Source organism: Syngnathoides biaculeatus, chromosome 7, assembly GCF_019802595.1.
Source record: "Syngnathoides biaculeatus isolate LvHL_M chromosome 7, ASM1980259v1, whole genome shotgun sequence".
Taxonomy (NCBI): domain Eukaryota; kingdom Metazoa; phylum Chordata; class Actinopteri; order Syngnathiformes; family Syngnathidae; genus Syngnathoides; species Syngnathoides biaculeatus.
The window spans coordinates 28664544-28685523 of NC_084646.1; the positions used below are offsets into that span (position 1 = coordinate 28664544).

The 20980-nt window shown below is 41.1% G+C and overlaps 2 protein-coding genes across 3 annotated transcripts in view; one reads left to right on the forward strand and one right to left on the reverse strand.

The window, feature by feature from the left end:
• The window catches only part of uchl5 (ubiquitin carboxyl-terminal hydrolase L5), a 32664-nt gene extending 14555 nt beyond the window's left edge, over nt 1-18109 (forward strand). The window contains exons 7-11 of one of the 2 annotated variants that reach the window (XM_061825042.1): nt 6732-6795; nt 7032-7134; nt 14477-14590; nt 14776-14874; nt 15017-18091. In XM_061825042.1, coding sequence (XP_061681026.1) covers nt 6732-6795; nt 7032-7134; nt 14477-14590; nt 14776-14874; nt 15017-15061 — 425 coding nt within the window. In that variant the 3' untranslated portion in view covers nt 15062-18091. Of the gene's footprint in view, nt 1-6731; nt 6796-7031; nt 7135-14476; nt 14591-14775; nt 14875-15016 lie in introns of both variants that reach the window. The other variant, XM_061825043.1, reaches the window with a different exon arrangement.
• Nucleotides 18110-18641: 532 nt separating this feature from the next.
• On the reverse strand, nt 18642-20304 carry LOC133503562 (regulator of G-protein signaling 2-like). Its single transcript, XM_061825275.1, has 5 exons — nt 20182-20304; nt 20007-20093; nt 19769-19830; nt 19386-19552; nt 18642-19266 (listed from the first exon to the last, which is right to left on the reverse strand). The coding sequence occupies exons 1-5, from the start codon at nt 20274-20276 to the stop codon at nt 19087-19089; spliced, it is 591 nt and encodes a 196-aa protein (XP_061681259.1). The 5' UTR covers nt 20277-20304; the 3' UTR covers nt 18642-19086.
• Between the last annotated feature and the right edge of the window lie 676 nt (nt 20305-20980).

Consider the following 20980-nt stretch of genomic DNA (forward strand, 5'->3'; position numbering starts at 1 on the left):
CTGTCATAGTCCCAACATTCAAAGTCCCTACACTCAGTTGTAGGCTCTGTGCATTCCTCTTTTTCTTCTGACGCTGGATCCGGTTTCCTCCTCTTCTTTGTCTTCGACCCACAGTAGCTGAATTTCCACCGACGCCCTGCAGGTTAGCAGTGCCGGGGGCGGGCGTTGTTAACCCGGGCCACGACCAATCCGGTATGGGATTCTTTAGATGAACGCTCATATTTGTTTGGCACAGTTTTTACGCCGGATGCCCTTCCTGACGCAACCCTCTGCATTTATCCGGGCTTGGGACCGGCCTACAGATTGCACTGGTTTGTGCCCCCATAGGGCTGCATTACCCAAGAAGTATGATATTTCTCCTAAATCCTTCATATCGAATCTGGACTTCATTCATATCTTTGAATTCGTTGTCATTGTTGCTTTGCTGCAATTATTAGATCATCTACTCAAATGATGACCAAGATAACATAAATCTTCAAACTGTTTTCTATATACACAGTGGTCAGATAGATTTCTTAAAAAGTTATCTTTTACCAAGTGATCATGTAGATGCTTATACCAATTTCTCCCGGATTGTTTCCAGCCATAAAGGGATCGTTTTAAATTGTACATCAGCTTCTCTCCTGTCTCAGATGTCATTTCAAAACCTTCTGGTTGCTCTAAGAAAATCTCTTCCTCTATAGGTGAATGAAAATGTGCTGTTTTAACATCCATTTGGTGTACAGCTATCTGCATCAACGCTCATACTGATGTAATGTTTGCTCTCAGGACAAATTTTATCGTGATAATCGATACCCTCTGTTTGACTATAACCTTTTAGCTACATATCTAGCTTTAAAGATTTTACCCCCTTTAGTGCATTCTTTGATGGCATATACCCATTTTCCTCCTACTGCCTTGCGGCCTTCAGGTAAAGGAGTCAAATCAAATGTTTCATATTGTTTAAGTGAGCGGAGTTCTTCCCTTATAGCGTTTTCCCATCTAGACGCTTCAAGGGACGACCTGGCTTCACAGTAAATTTGGGGGACTCCACACACAGACATGAAGCAATAATCAATATTTGTGTGAGTTACAGCATCGTCTCTAAGGTCTGTTAGGTATTCATCTCGGTGTTTTGAAGCTTTTTCTCTCCCTTCTTGGGTAGAAATGTTTCTGACCATCTTTAGATTCTATATCTGCACTATTTTCATTTTCACCACATGTATTTCTTGTCGTTTCATCATGTAGTTGCACATCTTTACTAACACTTTCTTCATTTTTATTTAGGGATTGGTGTTCGGTTCTTTCCTCATGATTACAGTTTCTGCGTCTGTTACTTTGAATTTTTGAGTCATCTTCATCTGTTTGTGTCTGTTGTTCAGCACAGTAATTTAGTAATTGAAGTAACTTGTTTTGGTCATGTTTGTATGTATAGCACTCTGACCCTAACACCCACATTTTGGAGACGTCTGGCTTTCTTCTGGTCATCAAAAATATGGGATATTTTTGGTCCTGTTATTGTAACATTTGTTCCAAATACGAGCTACATTGTGAACGGCATAAGGTCACGCTACCTTTTGGTAATCCCTTTTCGAGTAGCAAGTCCCTTCCCATCTCAAAGAGCGTTCTCCGCTGTCTTTCGGCAGTTCCATTTTGATGAGGAGAATATAGAGACGATGTCTCATGTCTTATGCCTTTTTCTCTCAATAGTGACTGAAAGGTATTGCCTTTATATTCCGTGCTGTTATCAGAACTAATACATTTTCCATTGCTAAGTGGCGCACTGTCTGCAAGAAATTTTTCTGTTACCAATGTAGCATCATTCTTATATTTCAGGAAAAGTCATCTGTGAATGAAATGGCACATCTATAACTGTCTTGATTGGTCTGCTCGATGGGGCCAGACGTATTTGTATGTATCAATTCAGAGGCGCAATAGCTTTTGGATCAGCTTTTCTGTTTCTGTTGTTGGTAAATTTTCCGTGTACAAAGATTACAGTCTATTTTTGTGTTACCTGTAATTTTCATACCATCTACCACATTTGGCAATTTTAATACGTCATCCACATTGCAGTGGCCCAATATCTTGTGCCATGTTTTAACATCACAAGTTAGACTTACTTTGTCTCTGCACATGATGTCATTTACATAGTCATCAACCCCTTGTTGCTGGATATTTATTACGTAGTATAGTTTCTCGTGTTCCTCAATGCAGAATACAGTTCCATCTTTGAAAAATCATTTCCTCCATCTTGAAAGATCACTTTGGCTCCGTCAGTCTTGGCTGCTTTCACAGAGACTATGCTCTGGAGGTAGGTTGCGATGAATAATGCTTTCTTCAATGCGATAGCAACATTTCTTCCTTTAATGTCCTGAAGAAATACTTTGGCATCACCACGTTTTAATGCCACGTTGTTTCTCCTGCTTCCATCGGCAAGTTCCATGTAGTGTTTTTCTGGATTAAACATCTCATCAAATCTTGTGAATTTGTGGATCTCATTCATAATGTGTGATGCAGCACCACAATCTATCACCACTCCATTTTTCTTAATGTTGTCTGGGACATACTGTTGACTGGCCTTGAAAACAAATGTCTCTTCCTCTTCATGTTTCTGTTCTCTTTCTGGAGTTTGTTTGGTATCGTCTTTATCATTGGATTTTCTTCTGCATGTATCATCGTGTGTAGAGCTTCTGTGATAGTGACACCACTGTTCCTTTTGCTGACAGTCTCTGGATATGTGACCACAGTTTCCACATCTGTAGCAGGTCACAGCTTCGCAGCTTATTTTTGAACTGTGTAAACGTTAATTCTTCATCACTCTGTGTTGTGCAGGGATGAGAATTTTCCGCCGATCGGCGGATTTCTGAAATTTTCAGACCAAAATGACCATTCTCGAGATAAGCGCAAATCCGTTGAGAAAATATCAGGGGGTAGGGTATCGTGCGCCTGCCTCTCGGTGGTGGGCTCCGAGCTGCAAGTTCAGCTTCATGCTAGCACAAGCACGACTATCATAGTGATTAGTGGTTAATCAAGTTTCACCATTGCCATGTACATGTGTTCTCGGTTCTCAAAAATCGCAGTGTAACTTGTTAGTTAGCCAAGTAATGGCGCATGGGACTTAGCGCGAACTGAGCGACGGTGTGTTCAAAGTTTTACGATGACGAAAGTGTTAGGAAAAAAAGGATGAAGATCGAGCGAGGGCAATTGACAAGGATACTGGAATCAAAAACTGTTTCAGACGGGCATGGCTTGAAAAAAGTGTAACCGTGCAGATAGGATCGAAAATGGTATCAACATGTCTAATTGAACACATACAAAAAGTGGACATTCCCAGCAAAGTGCTGTCCACTCTGTGTTCCGATAGGAGCAAAAAAATATCCAGGAGGAATCCAGAATTAACCCTTTGGCCCTGAACTTAGCTCAAAATTAAGAAATAGTATCAGATGACGTTAAATTTGAACATTTGAACCCCCAAAATAGTTTAAAGACTATAAAATGAAAGAATACCAAATCACCAATGGATTGCAATCCCCCCAATATCGATTCAATATCAATTTAGCAAATCCTGTGTATCCATTTACCTCCTGTCCAGTAATTAGTGCTTTGCGTGTGATTTGCATTGTCCGAACGAAAGCCACACTGAGCCAAACCACGAAGAATGGTGATGAAAGCAAGCAATTCCAGCATAAAGCAAACAACTTCTACTTTTAGATCTGATGTTTGGGTTCATTTTCCTGTAATTCCAGAACACAATAACTCGACAAAAGACACTTAAACAGGCCTCAATGTAAGGCCCGCTGCTGGTAACCTGTTTGTGGGTTCCACGTAAATTTTTGATCGTAACCTGTAGGTTACGGAAATTCTCTAAAATGTTCTCTAAAATACAATACATTTGTCTCCATTCTTTTTCTGCAATTCAATCAGGTATTTGTAATCGGACATTGAATTCTCACGCATGAACGCAGCTAAAGCTGTAGTCATGATTCGTATAGTGGTTTTTTCTTGCTTTATCTAACATCTGTTAAATAGAGTTCTGTTTGCGAAAACCATGTGGTTGTGTGGGGCCAGTGCTTGCTGTAATAGTACAGTTGGAATCTCCGTTTCCAGGTTGGTCACTAGATGAGGACCATTGATGACCATTTTCAGGAGAGGGTTGTGAAAACTTTTTTTTGCCCAATCATGGATGGAACCTGACTGTACATGTCTTGTTACATTGCTCTTGTGAATATACTTGACACCATCTACATGGGCCAAAATTCCCTTCAAAACCTACAAATGAAAAGATAATTTCCCATTTATTTTTAACAAATTATATGTACAAAACGAATTATGACATCCATTTTCATTAAACTGAAATTAGATCTCACAAATATCATTTATGTTATATAAATAACCCCTCAAACGTCAATGCAGTACAAAGAAACAGAAAACCATAAAATAATTATCAAATTGATTGGAAAGTTACGAAACTATTAAAATTATATCATTAAATCAATACACTTATACTTAGAAATATTCAGTGAACATTGGGCTTTCAGTCAGACAGCAATTATTGATCCTTGAATAAATTATATGTAATTAAAAATGATATAACAAGTAGCCATTTTAATATATTTTATTTGACACTTGATAAAATTAAACATTTTAGCTGTCTCACTTATACTTTAAAACGAAAAAAAAAAACGTCGATGTCATGCTCGGAATCAGATTCACATACTTGACCAGACAATCCTCTCATTTTGACTTCTTTTCAAATTTCCGTAACATGATTGGAACATATTTTACACTGAAATAATTGTAATCGACCCCCTTCAATATCTGTTAACCTACACGATCGTTCGCGGCTTACGTTGAGGCCTGCTTAAACCACAACGTGGACCACCAACAAAAAAGGCGAAAATTCCCGCTCTGCTTGCGCCAACTTTGCTTACTGAGCTACATGAGCATTGACATCTGTTTTAAAACATTTCTGATACCTCGCTCAGGAGTTCGGTATCAAATTTTAATAGGTTCGTCGGAGATAGGCACTCAGAAATGAAGACAAGACACACTTCTGGCTACCAACAATTGGCACTTTATTGGTCCCACACAGAAATGGTAACACAAGCACAAATCACGTGGTATGAAGCTAAGTAATATCCAACCAGCTCTTAGAAGAATATCCAGCTCTTACCGTGCGCCAATAGGAGGGAGAGCCAACACTCCAGGTAGAGCAGCTTCAATACCGGCTGGGCGTCCGTACGCAACCCGCAGCAGACTCTACCGAGAGTATCCAAAGTCCTCCTTTTATACTCTAAGCGTGTGCGGAAGGAGGTGTGAGTGGCCAATTCATCCCGCCTGACGCCACACTATTCTTTGTTACCAACAGATGGCGTTGCACGACATCATATAACACAAAAACATCCTTTTATGACATTGCTGGTTATTCAAAGCTATTGCGATCGTCTTTTAGGTTATACAAAGCTATTGCGAAACATACGAAGCTATTGCGAAACATATACGAAGCTATTGCGAAACATCTTTTAATTATGGAAAAACAACACAATAAAATTATTCTTACTTCAACATCCCCCAGCAGAATGATGGCGTCCCCAGTGAAAGTGCTCACCCCCTCCACAAGGACTCCAAAAAAGATGGGTACTCTGAACTGCTGTTTGGTGCATAGGCACAAACCACATACAGGACCCATCACCCCACCCAAAGGCGGAGGGAGAATACACTTCTTTTCACCAGGGTTAATGCCAACGTACGGGGGTGCAATGAGTATACCCACACCCTCTCGGCACGTGCGTTCTCCAGGTCAGGATGAGATCCTACCCCAAGCCGAGGAGTTCAGATATCTTGAGGTCTTGTTCACGAGTGAGGGAAGAATGGAACCTGAGATCGACTGGCGGATATGTGCAGCGTCTGCATTAATGCTGACTGTGAATCGGTCTGTTAGGGTGAAGAAGTAACCCGAAAGGCGAAGCTCTCTATTTACTGGTTGATCTATATTCCTACCCTCTCCTATGGTCACGAGCTGTGCGTTATAAGCGAAAGAGCAAGATCCCGGAAACAAGTGGCCAAAATGAGTTTCCTCCGCAGGGTGTCCTGGCTCTCCTGTAGAGATAGCTTCATAGGTCCTTGTCGTCTTGCTGGGGATGCCGCATTAATACCCTATCATTGGGGCTTCCCGCTACAGTACTGTACTAATGTATGCTGTTTTTTTTTAAATGTATTTATTTTGCGTCATTAGCCCATGTCGTCGCGCCGGGGATGTCGCATTAGTGCGTAGTGATCCAGTTTTTTTTTGTGTGGGTGTGTGTGTGTGTTGGGTGTGTGTGGGGAGGGGGTCATAAATCCGCGATGCACTAAATCCGCCAAAGGTGATCCGTGAAGTAGAGAGGAATTACTGTATGTAGGAGCGCCTCAACGTATTTTGTACACAAATTAGAAGACACTCTTTACCACGAACCTGCTAATACAGTCATTAATTTGTGATTACAGAATATATTTGTTTGAAAACACTTCTAGACTAGAAATATATACATTTAAAAGAACAGAACCAATAACATTTCTTATCTATGCGCACACACTTGCTCATACTGCCTCATTTCATTTTTGCAGTTGTAACACTGTAAATTGAAACATTTTCATATACAATATTGGCTATTGTTTTTTAAACCATGAAATTGCATCCGTCAAGTGCGTCATAAACCAAGGACTGATGAACAACTTCTGTCATGTTTTTCTTATTTTTGTTTTTCCACCAGGTGCCTGCAATCAGGATGACTGGATCAGCGCTGTTCGTCCAGTCATTGAGAAAAGAATACAAAAGTGAATGTTTCCACTCAACACATAATGTCCATGCATCTAAACATTTAACTATGATTTATACATTGAATTTCAATATTGGGTTTTCAAAGCTTAATACTCAATGCAATTTCCTTTATTTATTTACAATTATATTTCAAGGGCATTGTTTCATAGTTTTGTATCATCCAATGGATAAATATTCCCATTTGTATAATTTTTCCGTTTGCCTTAATCTGACACTATTGCATTCTTTACAGGTACAGTGAAGGAGAGATTCGTTTCAACTTAATGGCCATCGTGTCAGACCGGAAAATGATATACCAGCGGAAGATTGCAGAGCTTCAGACTCATCTTACTGAGGTGAGGAAAAAGTAGAACAGCTTGGGACAGAAACATTCAAACCAGTCCAAGGTCCTGTTCTCCCTGTTTAGTGGACACTGGCATGACTGGCTTCTGGTGCTCACTGGTAACCTGCTGTTGAGACTGTTTTATTTGGACTCATTTGTGACCAGAAGCATTCCCTATTTGTGCAGCCATGTTAACTGTCGGAATACAGCACAGTTCCACTTGATCATGACAGTCAGTTTGGGCCAGCAAGTTTGATATTTGGTCAGCACTAATATGCATTGTCCTATCGTTCTCCCTGTATACAGCCACGAACGCCTGGTGTGCACACAGATTCTACAGGGTTCACACGCGTCCCTAAAAGTCCCTAAAAACTCCTAAATTTTCGAAGGGGCATTGAGGGGCTCCTAAAAGTCCTTAAAACCGTGAAAACCAGTCAAGCCCCTAAAAAGGCCTTAAATTATAAAAAATCAATGGGAGGACCTCTACCGCCAAAATTCTCCCGAAAAAAAATTATCTTTTATTTAAAAAAAAAAAATAGCGATCCGTCTGGCATCTAAAACAGCCTGAAATTGTCAACGTAAGTCACGGTGTTGACAACGAGTCGCCATCTTGTTGACGATATTCCATTGTTTGTTTCCGTGAGTCGGCATTTCACTTCGTCTTCGTTACGTCTTTCATCGATCCAACTTGTATCATGGGGAAGTGCATTTTTCAAGATGCTTGGGTTGAAAGTAAGGAATTTGGAAGCTGGGTTCGTCGAGATGCAAAAGATCGGCACATGTTTTACTGCCATCTGTGCAAGCAGAGCTACCAGCTAGGAAAGATGGGCGTCAAAGCGCTGGAGTCGCACCGGGAAAAAAAGGAGACACGCTGATTTGGCGAAGACTCTATCATCCGTTGGTATGAATCTGTTTCTAAAATATAAAGATAGTGAAGCATCAACGTCAGGCAGTGGTACTAGCAGTGCATGCGCACCTACAGTTGTCCAACCATCGACTTCAACCAGCCAGAAGTCAGGCTCTATGAACATAGTTCAATACACGAAGGCGGACTCGTTTAAGGCAGAGATCGTGTGGACTTTAAAAGTGATCAACAGCCATTACAGTTATAAATCTTGCGAAAATAATTCTAAAGTGTTTGCAGTCATGTTCCCAGACAGTGACAATGCTAAAAACTACCACTATGGGGAAAGGAAGACTTCGTACCTGGCTATATTTGGCATCGCTGCCCACTTTTCATCTCTACTGCCTCAAAGCCAAAAAAGCCAGAATAGAGACTGACATATCAACGCTTATTGAGAAGGCTGACGGGATGTGTGAGGAGGCAGAAGAAAAGAGGAATCTGAGGTTTATCACCAAGGCCAATGCACTCAGAGGCAGAGCAAAGGACAAGAGAACCACTTTGGCACCTCTGTAGCAACAAAGAGGAGGCATTGGGTAGGCTCAAGGAGCTAGAGTAGGGATGCTGATACAGACATCAGTAGAAGACATTTGTGTATATAGTTGCAATTGTAGTTAGAATCAGTTTTTCTGTATACTGTTATGTGAAGACGTTGACAATGGTCATATCAATGAGAACTACCACAAGGGGCGACAGGTGATCACTGTCACAGGTACTGCGGTACTGGAACCATTGATGAACCAAGAACAGCCGATGGCCCCATTGGGTGAGTTTTTTTTCCTTACTCTTGATTTCCCACGGTGGCCCTAAATTTTTCGTGTCGGCCCTAAATTTTTTCCGTGTCAGCCCTAAATTTTTCGTGTCAGCCCCTAAGAATGGCCATAAAAATCTCTTAAATTTTTTGGGTCCGACTGAGTATGAACCCTGTAGGAGAAGGCTTGTTTTGTTAACATTTATGAAATAAACATTTTAATTTCCGTCAAGACTACACAAAATAAGTGACGTCTTTCAATCTCTATTTTTTCTACTTGTAACAAATTCTACGTGCGTGATTTTTCTTGCTCAACTGTGCAGATTTGCGAGTGCGATTCGCTTGTCCAATCTGAGTGATTGAGAATGTTATTTACAATAATCTGCAGGATGTGATTTTCTCTTCAATGGCATTTTTCTTCAATCCTTCTCAGTTGTTGTAAGATACAGATATACAGGGCTAGAGCGCCCTCTCACAGTTGTCAGTGTGAAAATAACCGATAAACGACTTGAAAAACCAATGAATGGATGTAATCATGTTAATAATTTCACATACAAGTCGCCCTGGCCAAAGTATGGAAAAAAGAAAAAAAACTGCTATTTATAGTCCGAAAAATACGGTGTGATTGGGGCAGATTGTAAGTGATTGGTGGAGATTGTAATGAACATATTGGTAAAGGACACAGGGGCGATGAAGAACTGATGGGTAAGTACGGCATCCAGGAAAGGAGCTTTGAGGGACAGATGGTGGTGGACTTTGCAAAAAGGATGGAGATGGCTGTAGTGAACACTTATTTCCGGAATAGGGAGGAACATATAGTGACCTACAAGAGCGGAGGTAGAAGCACGCAGGTGGATTATATTTTGTGCAGACGATGTAATCTGAAGGAGAATACTGACTGTAAAGTAGTGGTAGGGCAGCGTGTAGCTCAACAGCATAGGATGGTGGTGTGTTGGATGACTCTGGTGGTGGGTAGGAAGATTAAGAAGACAAAGGTAGAGCAGAGAACCATGTGGTGGAAGCTGAGAAAGGAAGAATGTTGTCCGGCCTTTCGGAAAGCGGTGAGACAGGCTCTCGATGGACAGCAGAAGCTCCCGGAAGACTGGCCTACGATAGCCAAGGTAATCAGAGAGACAGGCAGGAAAGTACTTGGTGTGTCTTTTGGTAGGAAAGGGGAGAAGGAGACTTGGTGGTGGAACCCCAAAATACTGGGAGTCATACAAGGAAAGAGATTAGCGAAGAAGAAGTGGGACACTGAGAGGACTGAGGAGAGGCGAAACGAGTCGATCGAGATGCGACGTAGGCCAAAGGTAGAGGTGGCAAAGGCTAAACAAGAGGCATATGAAGACATGTACACCAGGTTGGACACGAAAGGAAGAGAAAAGGATCTCTACAGGTTGGTGAGAAAGAGTTAGAGATGGGAAGGACTTGGAGCAGGTAAGGGTGATTAAGGATAGAGATGAAAATGTGTTGACTGGTGCCAGTAGTGTGCTAAATAGAGGGAAAGAATACTTTGAGAAGTAGTTGAAGAAAATGAGAGAGAAGGAAGAGTTGAAGAGGAGAGTGTGAAGGACCAGGAAGTGGCAATGATTAGTAAGGGGGAAGTCAGAAAGGCACTACAAAGGATGAAAAATGGTAAGGCAGTTGGTCCTAATGACATACCGGTGGAAGTATGGAAGCAATTTGGAGAGATGGCTGTGGAGTTTTTGACCAACTTATTCAACAGAATACTAGCGGGCGAAAAGATGCCTGAAGAATGGAGGAAAAGGAAAAACAAAGGCGATGTTCAGAGCTGTGGGAATTATAGAGGAATAAAGTTGATGAGCCACACAATAAAGATATGGGAAAGAGTAGTGGCGGCCTGACTCAGGACAGAAGTACGTATCTGCGGGCAACAGTATGGTTTCATGCCTAGAAAGAGTACCATAGATGTATTTGCCTTGAGGATGCTAGTGGAAAAGTACAGAGAAGGTCAGAAGGGGCTACATTGTGTCTTTGTGGATCTAGAGAAAGGCTATGACAGAGTACCAAGAGAGGAACTGTGGTACAACATGCGTAAGTCTGGCGTGGCAGAGAAGTACGTTAAAATGTATGACATGTATGATGGCAGCAGAACAATAGTGAGGTGTGCCTTAGGTGTGACAGAAGAATTTAAGGTGGAGGTGGGACTGCATCAGGGATCAGCTCTGAGCCCCTTCCTGTTTGCAGTGGTAATGGATAGGCTGACAGATGAGGTTAGACTCCCCTTGGACCATGATGTTTGCAGATAATTTTGTGATATGCAGTGGAAGCAGGGAGCATGCAGAGGAACAATTAGAAAGATGGAGACATGCACTGGAAAGGAGAGGAATGAAGATTAGCCGAAGTAAAACAGAATATATGTGCGTGAATGAGAGAGGTTGAGGGGGAAGAGTGAGGCTACAGGGAGAAGAGATAGCGAGTGTGGAGGACTTCAAATATTTAGGGTCAACAATCCAGAACAATGGTGAGTGTGGTACGGAAGTGAAGAAACGGGTCCAAGCAGGTTGGAACAGCTGGTGGAAGGTGTCTGGTGTGTTATGTGACAGAAGAGTCTCTGCTCGGACAAAGGGCAAAGTTTACAAAACAGTGGTGAGGCCGGCCATGATGTACGGATTAGAGACGGTGGCACTGAAGAGACAACAAGAAGCAGAACTGGAGGTGGCAGAAATGAAGATGTTGAGGTTCTCTCTAGGAGTGAGCAGGTTGAGTAAGTTAGAAATGAGCTCTTTAGAGGGACAGCCAAAGTCAGATGTTTTGGAGACAAGGCTCAAGAGAGCAGCCTTCGATGGTTTGGACATGTTCAGAGGCGAGAGAGTGAGTATATTTGTGGAAGGGTGCTGAGGATGGAGCTGCCAGGCAAAAGAGCGAGAGGAAGACCAAAGAGAAGGTTTATGGATGTGGTGAGGGAAGACATGAGGGCAGTTGGGGTTAGAGAGGAAGATGCAGGAGATAGGCAAAGATAGAAAAAGATGACACGCTGTGGCGACCCCTAACAGGACAAGCTGAAAGGAAAAGAAGATAGTCCGAAAAATACGGTACTAATAACATCGAAAGAGAAAACAACAAAGGTTCAGCCACTCGGTATAGGAAAGATCATGAAAATAATATATGTATTGTACAATTACACATTTGATCCAAGTGTTTTCTGGATGTCGTGCTACAACATATGAAGGAAGGACAGGGCAAGGATAGGAGTGGAAAAATCAAGACAGGACATGACGACAACGAAAGTTGGGTGGGATTAGCTATGTAAATTTTTAACATCTATCACAACTAATAGTAAGTGAGCGAATACCCAGAATTTTCATGTCTGATCATTGGTTTTAATCAGGGGTGCTCAATGCATTGATCGCGACTGACCAGTCGCCAGTCTATCGTGAGCGAGTGTCGGTCGATCACGACGGCGTGCCGAGAAAAAAAAAACACATCAGCCGTATTTTTTTTTTTTTTTTTTTATCAACTTCACGGACGCCACAGAACTCGATGAACACAGTCGAGAGCCGCCCCCGTCGCAAAGCCTGACACGCAGCCTTCGCGGAAGATGTGACCGCCGAACGGGGCGCCTCAGCCGGTGTGGCTGAGTTTCGGCCCGCCGTGCTATTTAAGGAGGTGGTGGAGCCGAGCTATGTTGCAGGTTGAGTGAGACATTGTTGGGTGGGCGACACGCACATCGACACATTTCATACGCGGATCTTTTTTTACGTGATGTGAGAGACCGATTACATGGTCCGCCCCAAACTATTATTTTTTTTTAGAAGCTGTATGCGCACATCAACACATTTCATACGCGGATCTTTTGCTACGTTATGAGAGAGACCAATTACGTGGTCCGCCCCAAACAATTTTTTTTTGTAGGTGTATACACACCTACCTATTATTTGGAACCCACGAAGCTCTCGTCCTTTGCACCCGTGCAATCCATTTTTCACAACAAAACTTATGAAGGGTAATTCCATTCTCCCGAGTGAATGTCCAGCATTGCAATGAGCCGGCATTTTGGCTAACACGAGGGAACGACGAGCTACCGTCCCGGAGGTAAAACTAATGGAAACAAACGAGTCCACTAGGGGGAGCCTCTGTCTTGTACGTCACTTCCTGCTTCATCTCGAAAACAAATCCCTGAGAGGATTTTCATGGCGGGAGTTACAAAGAGCTGTATACGTCAAAATCATGTTTTGTGGTGAATAAACACTTGGGACCATATTGGCTGTGGGTTTTTCATTAATAATATACCAAAAATCATCCGTTTGACAACACTTGAGCTTTAAGAAATGTTAACAAACGTGTATGGATGCTGGAGTAATGAGGACAAAAACGTATAACTGTATGTGGGGCGGACTTTTTTCATGATGTCATTTTCGGAGCCCGTTTGCTTCATCTACCAGTGTAGTGAAATGTGTCGCGGCATTTTCAAACTGTTTATGGAAAATACGACACCGACATTCCGCCAAAAAGCAAGCTGAGAATGAGAAAAGTGAATAAACTAAAATCCCAATTGGCCACACAGCAGTCGCTTTTCACACAATATAGTCCAACAGCGAAAGCTGCCACCAAAGCATCGTTTCTGGGTTCGTCACATCACACATAAAAGAGCCATAGCTGACACATTGATCTGATCTTTTAAAAATAAGGCGGAAATATTATCTTCAATAAAATCTCTGCAGCTGTAAAGGAGTACAGTTACATGGCGCTGTGAAGCCATGGCTGATGTGTGGAAGGACATCGGAGATAATGAGTGTTTCTCACTGCAGTTGGACGAATCCACTGATGTAAGTGACACAGCCCAGGTGTGCATTTTCATTCGTATGGTGTTTAGTGATCGTCAACGTGAACTTAGTTAAAAAAAAAATTTAAAGTTCATTATTTTGTGTCGTATTGGCTCTTGGGGTTATGCAAGGCAAACAAACACATTTCCACATAAAGAAACCTCAATACACTTTAAAATAAATGTTTTACCTTTTTGTAGTGGTTAGATCTTTGTGATGTGGTCATTCTATTTAATCATTGGTCATTTAAAAAAAAAAAAATGCCCCCCTGCGTTGATCGCGAGAGGCTGGATGCTTGAGTAGACATCTTGGGTTAAAAATGTCTGTGCACCCCTGTTTTAAATGAACCCTAGGGGTTTTTATGGACCATTAAAACAATGATCTAGCATACTATGAAACAACTACAAAAACACATGTTGAACAAGGTTGAGGCAAGGTGCACGTTTTTATTGTATAAAATAGTTTACGCAGTTCATACCACTGCCAAGTATCACTACTGGGTGTTTCCTCAATCGCCTTCTTTCTTCCATAATGGATCTCATCTTCCACAGTCATTCTGACAATATTTGCTATGAGAGTTTGATGCACAGAGGTCATCAGAAACCATGCAGTGTTTTTTTTCTCATTATATGCTTTGCATGTGTTCACTAAAACTAGAGTGACCAATTTAAAATAATCGAACCTTCATTCAATTTTATAACTAGAATGACTGCTTTGACGCAGTTCATAGATGGTCATTTTTAATGCTGGCCCTTCCACTTTAAACGGAATCAGTTAATATTGCCTCAAGCACAGGTGTAAGAAGACGAGCAATGAAACCAGCATTGGAATTGTACAGATTGGGCTGAGTTGAATAAAGTGAAATCCTATTATCTCATTCTTACATAAAACCTCTTTGTCTTCCTTCTGTTCCTAGGACGAGCCCATGGACACAGACCAGAGCGGGACATTTCTGAGCTCCATTCAATCAGAGATGGCCAAGTACCACCTTCTTATTGAGGAAGAAAATCAGAAACTTAAAAGATACAAGGTTGTCTGTCTCCACAGGTTTATAGTGGAAATGACGTTTTTTGTTTGTCCTCTGTCACACCTGATGATTTCATTTTGGCATGTGTATGTAAAGTACTCCATAGGTTAGTTAGTAATTGTTTTATGCTCTATCAAGTTTATTTTCAGTCACACCCTTTCTTTGCTCTGCTTTTTTTTTGGTCACAGGTTGAAAATATTCGACGGAAGCACAATTATCTTCCATTCATTATGGAGCTATTGAAGACATTAGCTGAGCACCAGCAGTTAATACCTTTGGTGGAGAAGGTGACGTTCATATTTTTGGGGGGAGAGTTTACATGACTATATTTGTGAAGAAAAACTTGGCATAAAATGTGGTTATTGCCACACTTTATAGAATACAGATTGAAGTGTTTTGTTGACAAGAGAATGACTTCTTTTTAACCAGGCAAAGGAGAAACAGAGCACCAAAAAAGCCCAGGAGGCCAAGTAAACATCATCACTTTTGAATGGCCACACTTGCGCAAGGCTCCAGTCATGATTCACCTGTGAGCGACATACAGATTCTGTACTGTGCATCTTCCATTTTTTACATCCATGGCTAACGGTAATCTGCAGCACAATCCTCACTGTGGTATTTGTCTGCATCCAGACTTCAGAAATGTGTTATTGCAGGTGTAGCAGAGAGACTCCTCGTGTGTTCATCAGATTATGTGCATAATTGAAGGAAACATGCTTAAATTCTCTTATTTTCATAATAAAAGTGTCACGAAGTATTCAAACATGTTTCTACGTCAACAGTTTTTAATTAAATATTTGCTGGTTTTGTATTTGAACATCTGGGAAGTCATCAGCATTCCATCTGCATACCATACTGCTTATCCTCTAGCCAATCGCAGGGCATGTATGAATATACAAACATCCATTCACACATTCATTCCTACAGGCAAGTTATAGCTTTACCACATTTGTATTTGGGCTGTGGGAGGCAACGCACACAGGCACAAGAGAACATGCGAATTCCACACTGTATTTGAACATGAGTGCACAGAACTGTGAGGCAGATGCATCGACCAGTCTGGCCCCGTGCTGCCATCTGTGAAGTTCAGGCAAATGTAATGCTACCTGACTACCATCCAATGGTGAACGAGAGGAATTACAGTGAACAAAAATTTCATTTGCAAATTACTTATTTCTTTCTCATGTTTAATTCATCCATGTGCCTTTTACCATTCATGAGTATGTTGTTTTTATAATACATGATTGATAATTTGACCTACGGTAAAATTGACTACAAAATAAATAATGTTCATGTATTTCATTCAAACTATTGAATGTAGTTGTGACAGACATTTACAACTTATTAATCATTTTAACTCAATTTGACAAGGGGCCTGTAGAAATCTTAAATTTATTTGAATTAAATATACCTTAAACAAGGCGGGACAGTGGACCAACAGGCTAGAGCATTGGTCTCAGTTCTGAGGAGTGGGGTTCAATTTCTCGCCCCGCCTGTGTGGATTCTCTCCAGGCACTACAGTTTCCTCCCACATCCCAAAAACATGCATTATTGGAGACCCTTAATTGCACCTCAGTGTGATTTTGAGTGCGACTGTCTATATCCCCTGAGACTGGCTAGCAACCTGTTCAGGGTCTACCCCGGCTCCTGCCCGATGATAGCTGGTATTGGCTCCAGCACTCCTGTGACCCTTGTAAGCATAAGCAGCTTAGAAAATGGACGGATAGAATCAAGTTATTGATAGTTGCAACATATCTAGTCTATCTACAAAGATACTGAGGCTTGTTCATAGTTAAATGTTAAGAGGCGTTAACATACATCGTTGAACTGTCCTCTTGTCACAAGTGCATTACAAATCTTTATTTTTTCCAAATTGGATTTACAACTCATTCCAAAGATATTCTCATAAATGTTAATTAGTCCAATCCCACACAAGAATGACGTGATGTGATGTCGTTGGACAGTAAATATCTGAAAATGTGGCAATTGTGCACACAAAGAATGCAGCTCGATATCCGGATCCCTGATTTGTGTTTTATTTTTAATTAATTTTTTGATAGACCATACTGAATTACAGATAGCTGACACATCCAGTCTCGTATTTAAATGTTAGGAGGGTTTATGTAAGAATTGCTATTGTCACTGCCCCTTTGATTAGCATTGTACTTAAGGTATGCAATACAACCAGATGACGCTCATTTATGGGTTATTGTAATACTTGAACATCGTGTGCATGTTCGGCGTTTGTGACATGGCAGAACTAGACTGTGTGCTAATCCTATTTTTGGCTCCAGTGTTAACTTGAACACGCACACTAAGTACTCTCTTGGATGTGCTGGCCTGTCATCAAGATCCCTCATGGCAAGAAATGAAAACCTTCAGGTTTTACTACATTACAAGTGCTGCCAGAGATCACAAGTTTCAATGTCTGCTCATAAGTCAGACCACACTGGCAGCAAACAGTATTTATTGTGACTGTTTCACGTGTTCTGCTGGACATGCTGCTACAAAAGATCTAGTTTTAATTAGTTGCACTCTCAGTGTGAAATGAATGGGACATCCGGAAAACGTTCACAGTGGTGCTTCACTTTTTCCACATTTTATTTTACAACCTAATTCCAAAGTGGATTCAATTCATGATGGTATGGGGATGTTTTTCGGTGGCAGGACTGAAAGGCTACAGTCAGGATTGAGGGGACATTTAATCCGTGTCCATTTTCCAGGCCACTTATCCTCACAAGAGTCGTGGGAGTGCTGGAGCCTATCCGAGCTAATTTTGGCCAAAAGGCAAAGTACAGCCTAAGGTGGTCCCCAGTCAGTCACAGGGCACATTTCGACAACATCACTGAGCAGGAATCAATCCCACACGGGGTTGTGTACCACAACTCCACCAGTGGCCTGGGACAATCATTTATTATAGCATTATACACAGACTTCCCAGCTGAAAATCTGCTCCATGGTGTTCTTACCCTTAGAAATGGGGCCATGGTTCACAGCCAAGATTAAAGAACTGGTCTCACCACAACTGTGTCGATGTTCTTTACCAACTCAGAGCACAGACCTAAACCCAATTGAACATATCAAGAAAGATCAAAAATGACTTTGCGCTGATTGCTCTCACCTAACCCGATGGTGGTTGAAAGGTACTATGAATAGGAAAACTTCCCAAGGATAGGTAAACATAATATACAAAAAGACTGCAGGCTGGAATTGCTGCCAAATCAAAGTAATACCTGCCTAACAATGAAAAACTATATATTGTACATCATTCTTTGTTTCTGTTTTTTTTAGACATTTGCAAAAAAAAAATAAAGGTATGTTTACATGTTCTGCCTAGGAAGCCAAGAAAAATATTTTTTTTTTGTTGAAAAGCATTAGCTAAAACGTGGAACAAATAAACTGCTACTGGATGAACTAACTCCCTTCTGGAAATACTGTACCTACTATAACTAGCTGAAGATGGAATATGCTACATTTGTAAAACATGTAGTCCACCAAGGCAAACAAAATCTTGATAACAGCATTGGAATAAACATCACAATTTACCTATAAAGCCAAAAATTCTTCTTGACAAAAACACACACGAGAGCCTCACTTCTGTTTTATTCATCCATCCACCCATCCATCCAATTTCCTATTCCAATTAACTTCATTAGGTTTGTAGGTGTGCTGGTGTCTATCCTAGCTGTCAACGGGCAGGATGCAATCGCAGGGCACATGGAGACAAGACAATAGTCACACTCACAATCACACCTAGGAGGAATTTAGAATGTCCAATGAATACATGTTTTTGGGATGTGTGAGGAAACCGTAGTTCCTAGTGTAAACCCACACAGGCACATGGAGAACATGCAAACTCCACACAGGCAGGCCTGGGATTTGAACCCCAGACCTAAAAAATGTGAGGCCAATGCTCTAACCAGTTGGTCCACTACACAGAAAGAGAGAGAGTGGCACGGTGGTGCAAATACAAATAAATAAACAGACAATAAATACAAATCAAATAAACCGTGAGTATTGTTAGTCTTTAAGTTTAATAAAATTTTGTGTGCAATGGTACTAATGCATAAGTGGGAAAAAAACAAATCAGGTTTTATGTTGTTAAATTATAGTCACACACTTGTGCCATTTCAGTAGTACAAAGGCATCAAATATACAATAAACTGTCCAGTGTAATATCTACCCCCTGCTTTGAATTCAGTGTACTATATATAATCACAGTATAATACAGTATAAAGTTCAAAGTAGCACAGCAAAATAAAATAGTCAAGAAAATAAAGTGATGTGAATGTCAGCAAACTGTTACATCCTGTTTCATTGTGCAACCATACTAAAAGTAACTATTTGAAAAAAGAAGCTTAGAACAGCTTCAGTCACTTCATCCCAGACTTGCTGTGTGTGTTTATGCTCAAAAGCAGAATTATTAGGGTCCCTTTGGCTGAGACAAGGCTGCGATCTGATTCTAATCCATTCAGAGTTTAGAGTAAACGTTTAAGCCCTCAACGTTGTCTCCTTGCAGCTGCCAAAAGTTCTTTGTAGATGTCAGAGTGGATAAACCTTGGATAGGAGTTGTTCTCCATCAGGCTGTAGACTTTTTGCTGGGCTGCCACAAAACTGGTCACATTAGGCTCATTGAGACTCTGGATGATTTTGTTTTTGGTGTAAAAGTCAAGGTTGACCTGGCACAAAAAAAGAAACACTCACAATGCAACTCATGCATGTTCCAACTTAGGTGATAACATCTGTTTTTTAAAGCTGCTGTAGATGAAGACATTTCAGAAAGTTTGTCAGCAGTTACCTCTTTGGGAGCCTCGTTTTTAAGGAACTCCTCATAAATGCTGTTGGCCTTAGATGTCAATTCTTGGTGGGATGAGAGCATCCGGAAATCCTCACACACCATCCAAAATTCTATGTTTTCCTCACAGAACTCAGTCTTCAGAAAAATGTAAAATGCCATTTTGCCATCTGTGGGAGGCCGAGAAACAAAGGAGAAATCATCTTTTTTTTTTTGTATGCAAGGTAAGGTGGCATTAGTGCAGAGCCATTACAGTCAGAGCCATTACGGTCACAGGTGCTGTTTAATTGATGGCGTAAAAGCTATCTCCGTTGAGCACACAGTAACCATCTGACCTTTGAGACTCTTATGTAATTATGGACATATAGGGCTGCAGTGATTCTTACATTTATGACTGAGTAGTTTGTCAAGTGACTGCGCCCACTGTGTCACGTCAGATGCAGTCGGCCTGAGGAAAGACAGGACAATTCAGTCTACCGCGTGTTACAAAGGAGAACTTTTACCCCATCTGCCATTTAAATGGAATTTTTAAGAGTTATCTAGAAAACCAATTAAAATAGTAGTAGTTGATTATCTTGTATCAAATGTGGTGCATAATGCAAATATATGAATGAATAAATATACCTGTGCAATTCTTTCTTCATCGGATTTGATACTGAATGGGCTGAGTTTGTCTTCAAGAAGAGTGCCATTCTGTTTTTCCAGTTTCTACTGAAAAAAAAAAATGTCAGTTGAGGTCAGACATACTGTACTATAAATAGTGCACATACTCATCCTCTATATCGTGCGTATAACTTACTTCATTCCCTTTTTCTTCTCAGACGGATCTGTGGGTTTCGTACAGTCAATTAAAGCCATGCTCCAAAGAGACACGCTAGTCAGGTCTTCCTTCATGGTTCTATCTCTTCTCCCTCTGCTTTGACTTGCTGCCCAGGCCTGAGCTTTATAGTTTGCCTCCAGCAATGATCTGCAGCTGACAGGGAGGAGGCGGGGCTGGCACAACAGGTCTTACGCACAATTGGCTGTCACGTTTCAGAATCCACAAGCCGAGTTATGACCCAATGTTCCTAAGGAGTGACTTTAGGTCAACAAACAATACACCCCAGGGCGTTTCATTGCACGTCTCCCCTAAAATGTATTCACAATCAGACCCATTTTTTAAATGTGAAGATTTTCATTTTTTAAATTTGGTTCTACTCTCTGATTAGTGTTCATACAACATACACTCCTCACCCCCTCCCCAGTTTCTACCTTATTACCATTTGCGACATGCTTTTAGATGTAATGCTGCCACACCATGACTAAGGAGTTGCCTTCTGATCTGCTCAGGCCCAAAAAGAAGAACTATCATTTCATTGTCTTCGAACACAATGAGCGTGTGTGTCTTATTAATCACAGTGAGCACATACGGCACATAGTGCGACTCCAGGAACGAGAATGACGTCATGTCCTCGTATTTCAACAGTTCATTCAAACCAGAGCCAATTAATAATTTTTATCATGAGCATCAAAAGGTTTCATGAGCTCATTAAAAAGAATTCTGTTGCAGTCATGTTTGGTACACGTGAAAAATGTTCTCATTCTGTGAAGAAACCTTA

What these genes read in the sequence shown, in the direction of transcription:
- LOC133503562 (XM_061825275.1), bottom strand. Translation starts at nt 20,276, where the DNA reads ATGAAGGAAGACCTGACTAGCGTGTCTCTTTGGAGCATGGCTTTAATT. An exon ending in ATGAAGAAAGAATTGCACAG is followed by an intron (nt 19,831 to 20,006) that starts GTATATTTATTC and finishes GTCTTTCCTCAG; the next exon opens with GCCGACTGCATCTGACGTGA. An exon ending in CAAACTACTCAGTCATAAAT is followed by an intron (nt 19,553 to 19,768) that starts GTAAGAATCACT and finishes GGCCTCCCACAG; the next exon opens with ATGGCAAAATGGCATTTTAC.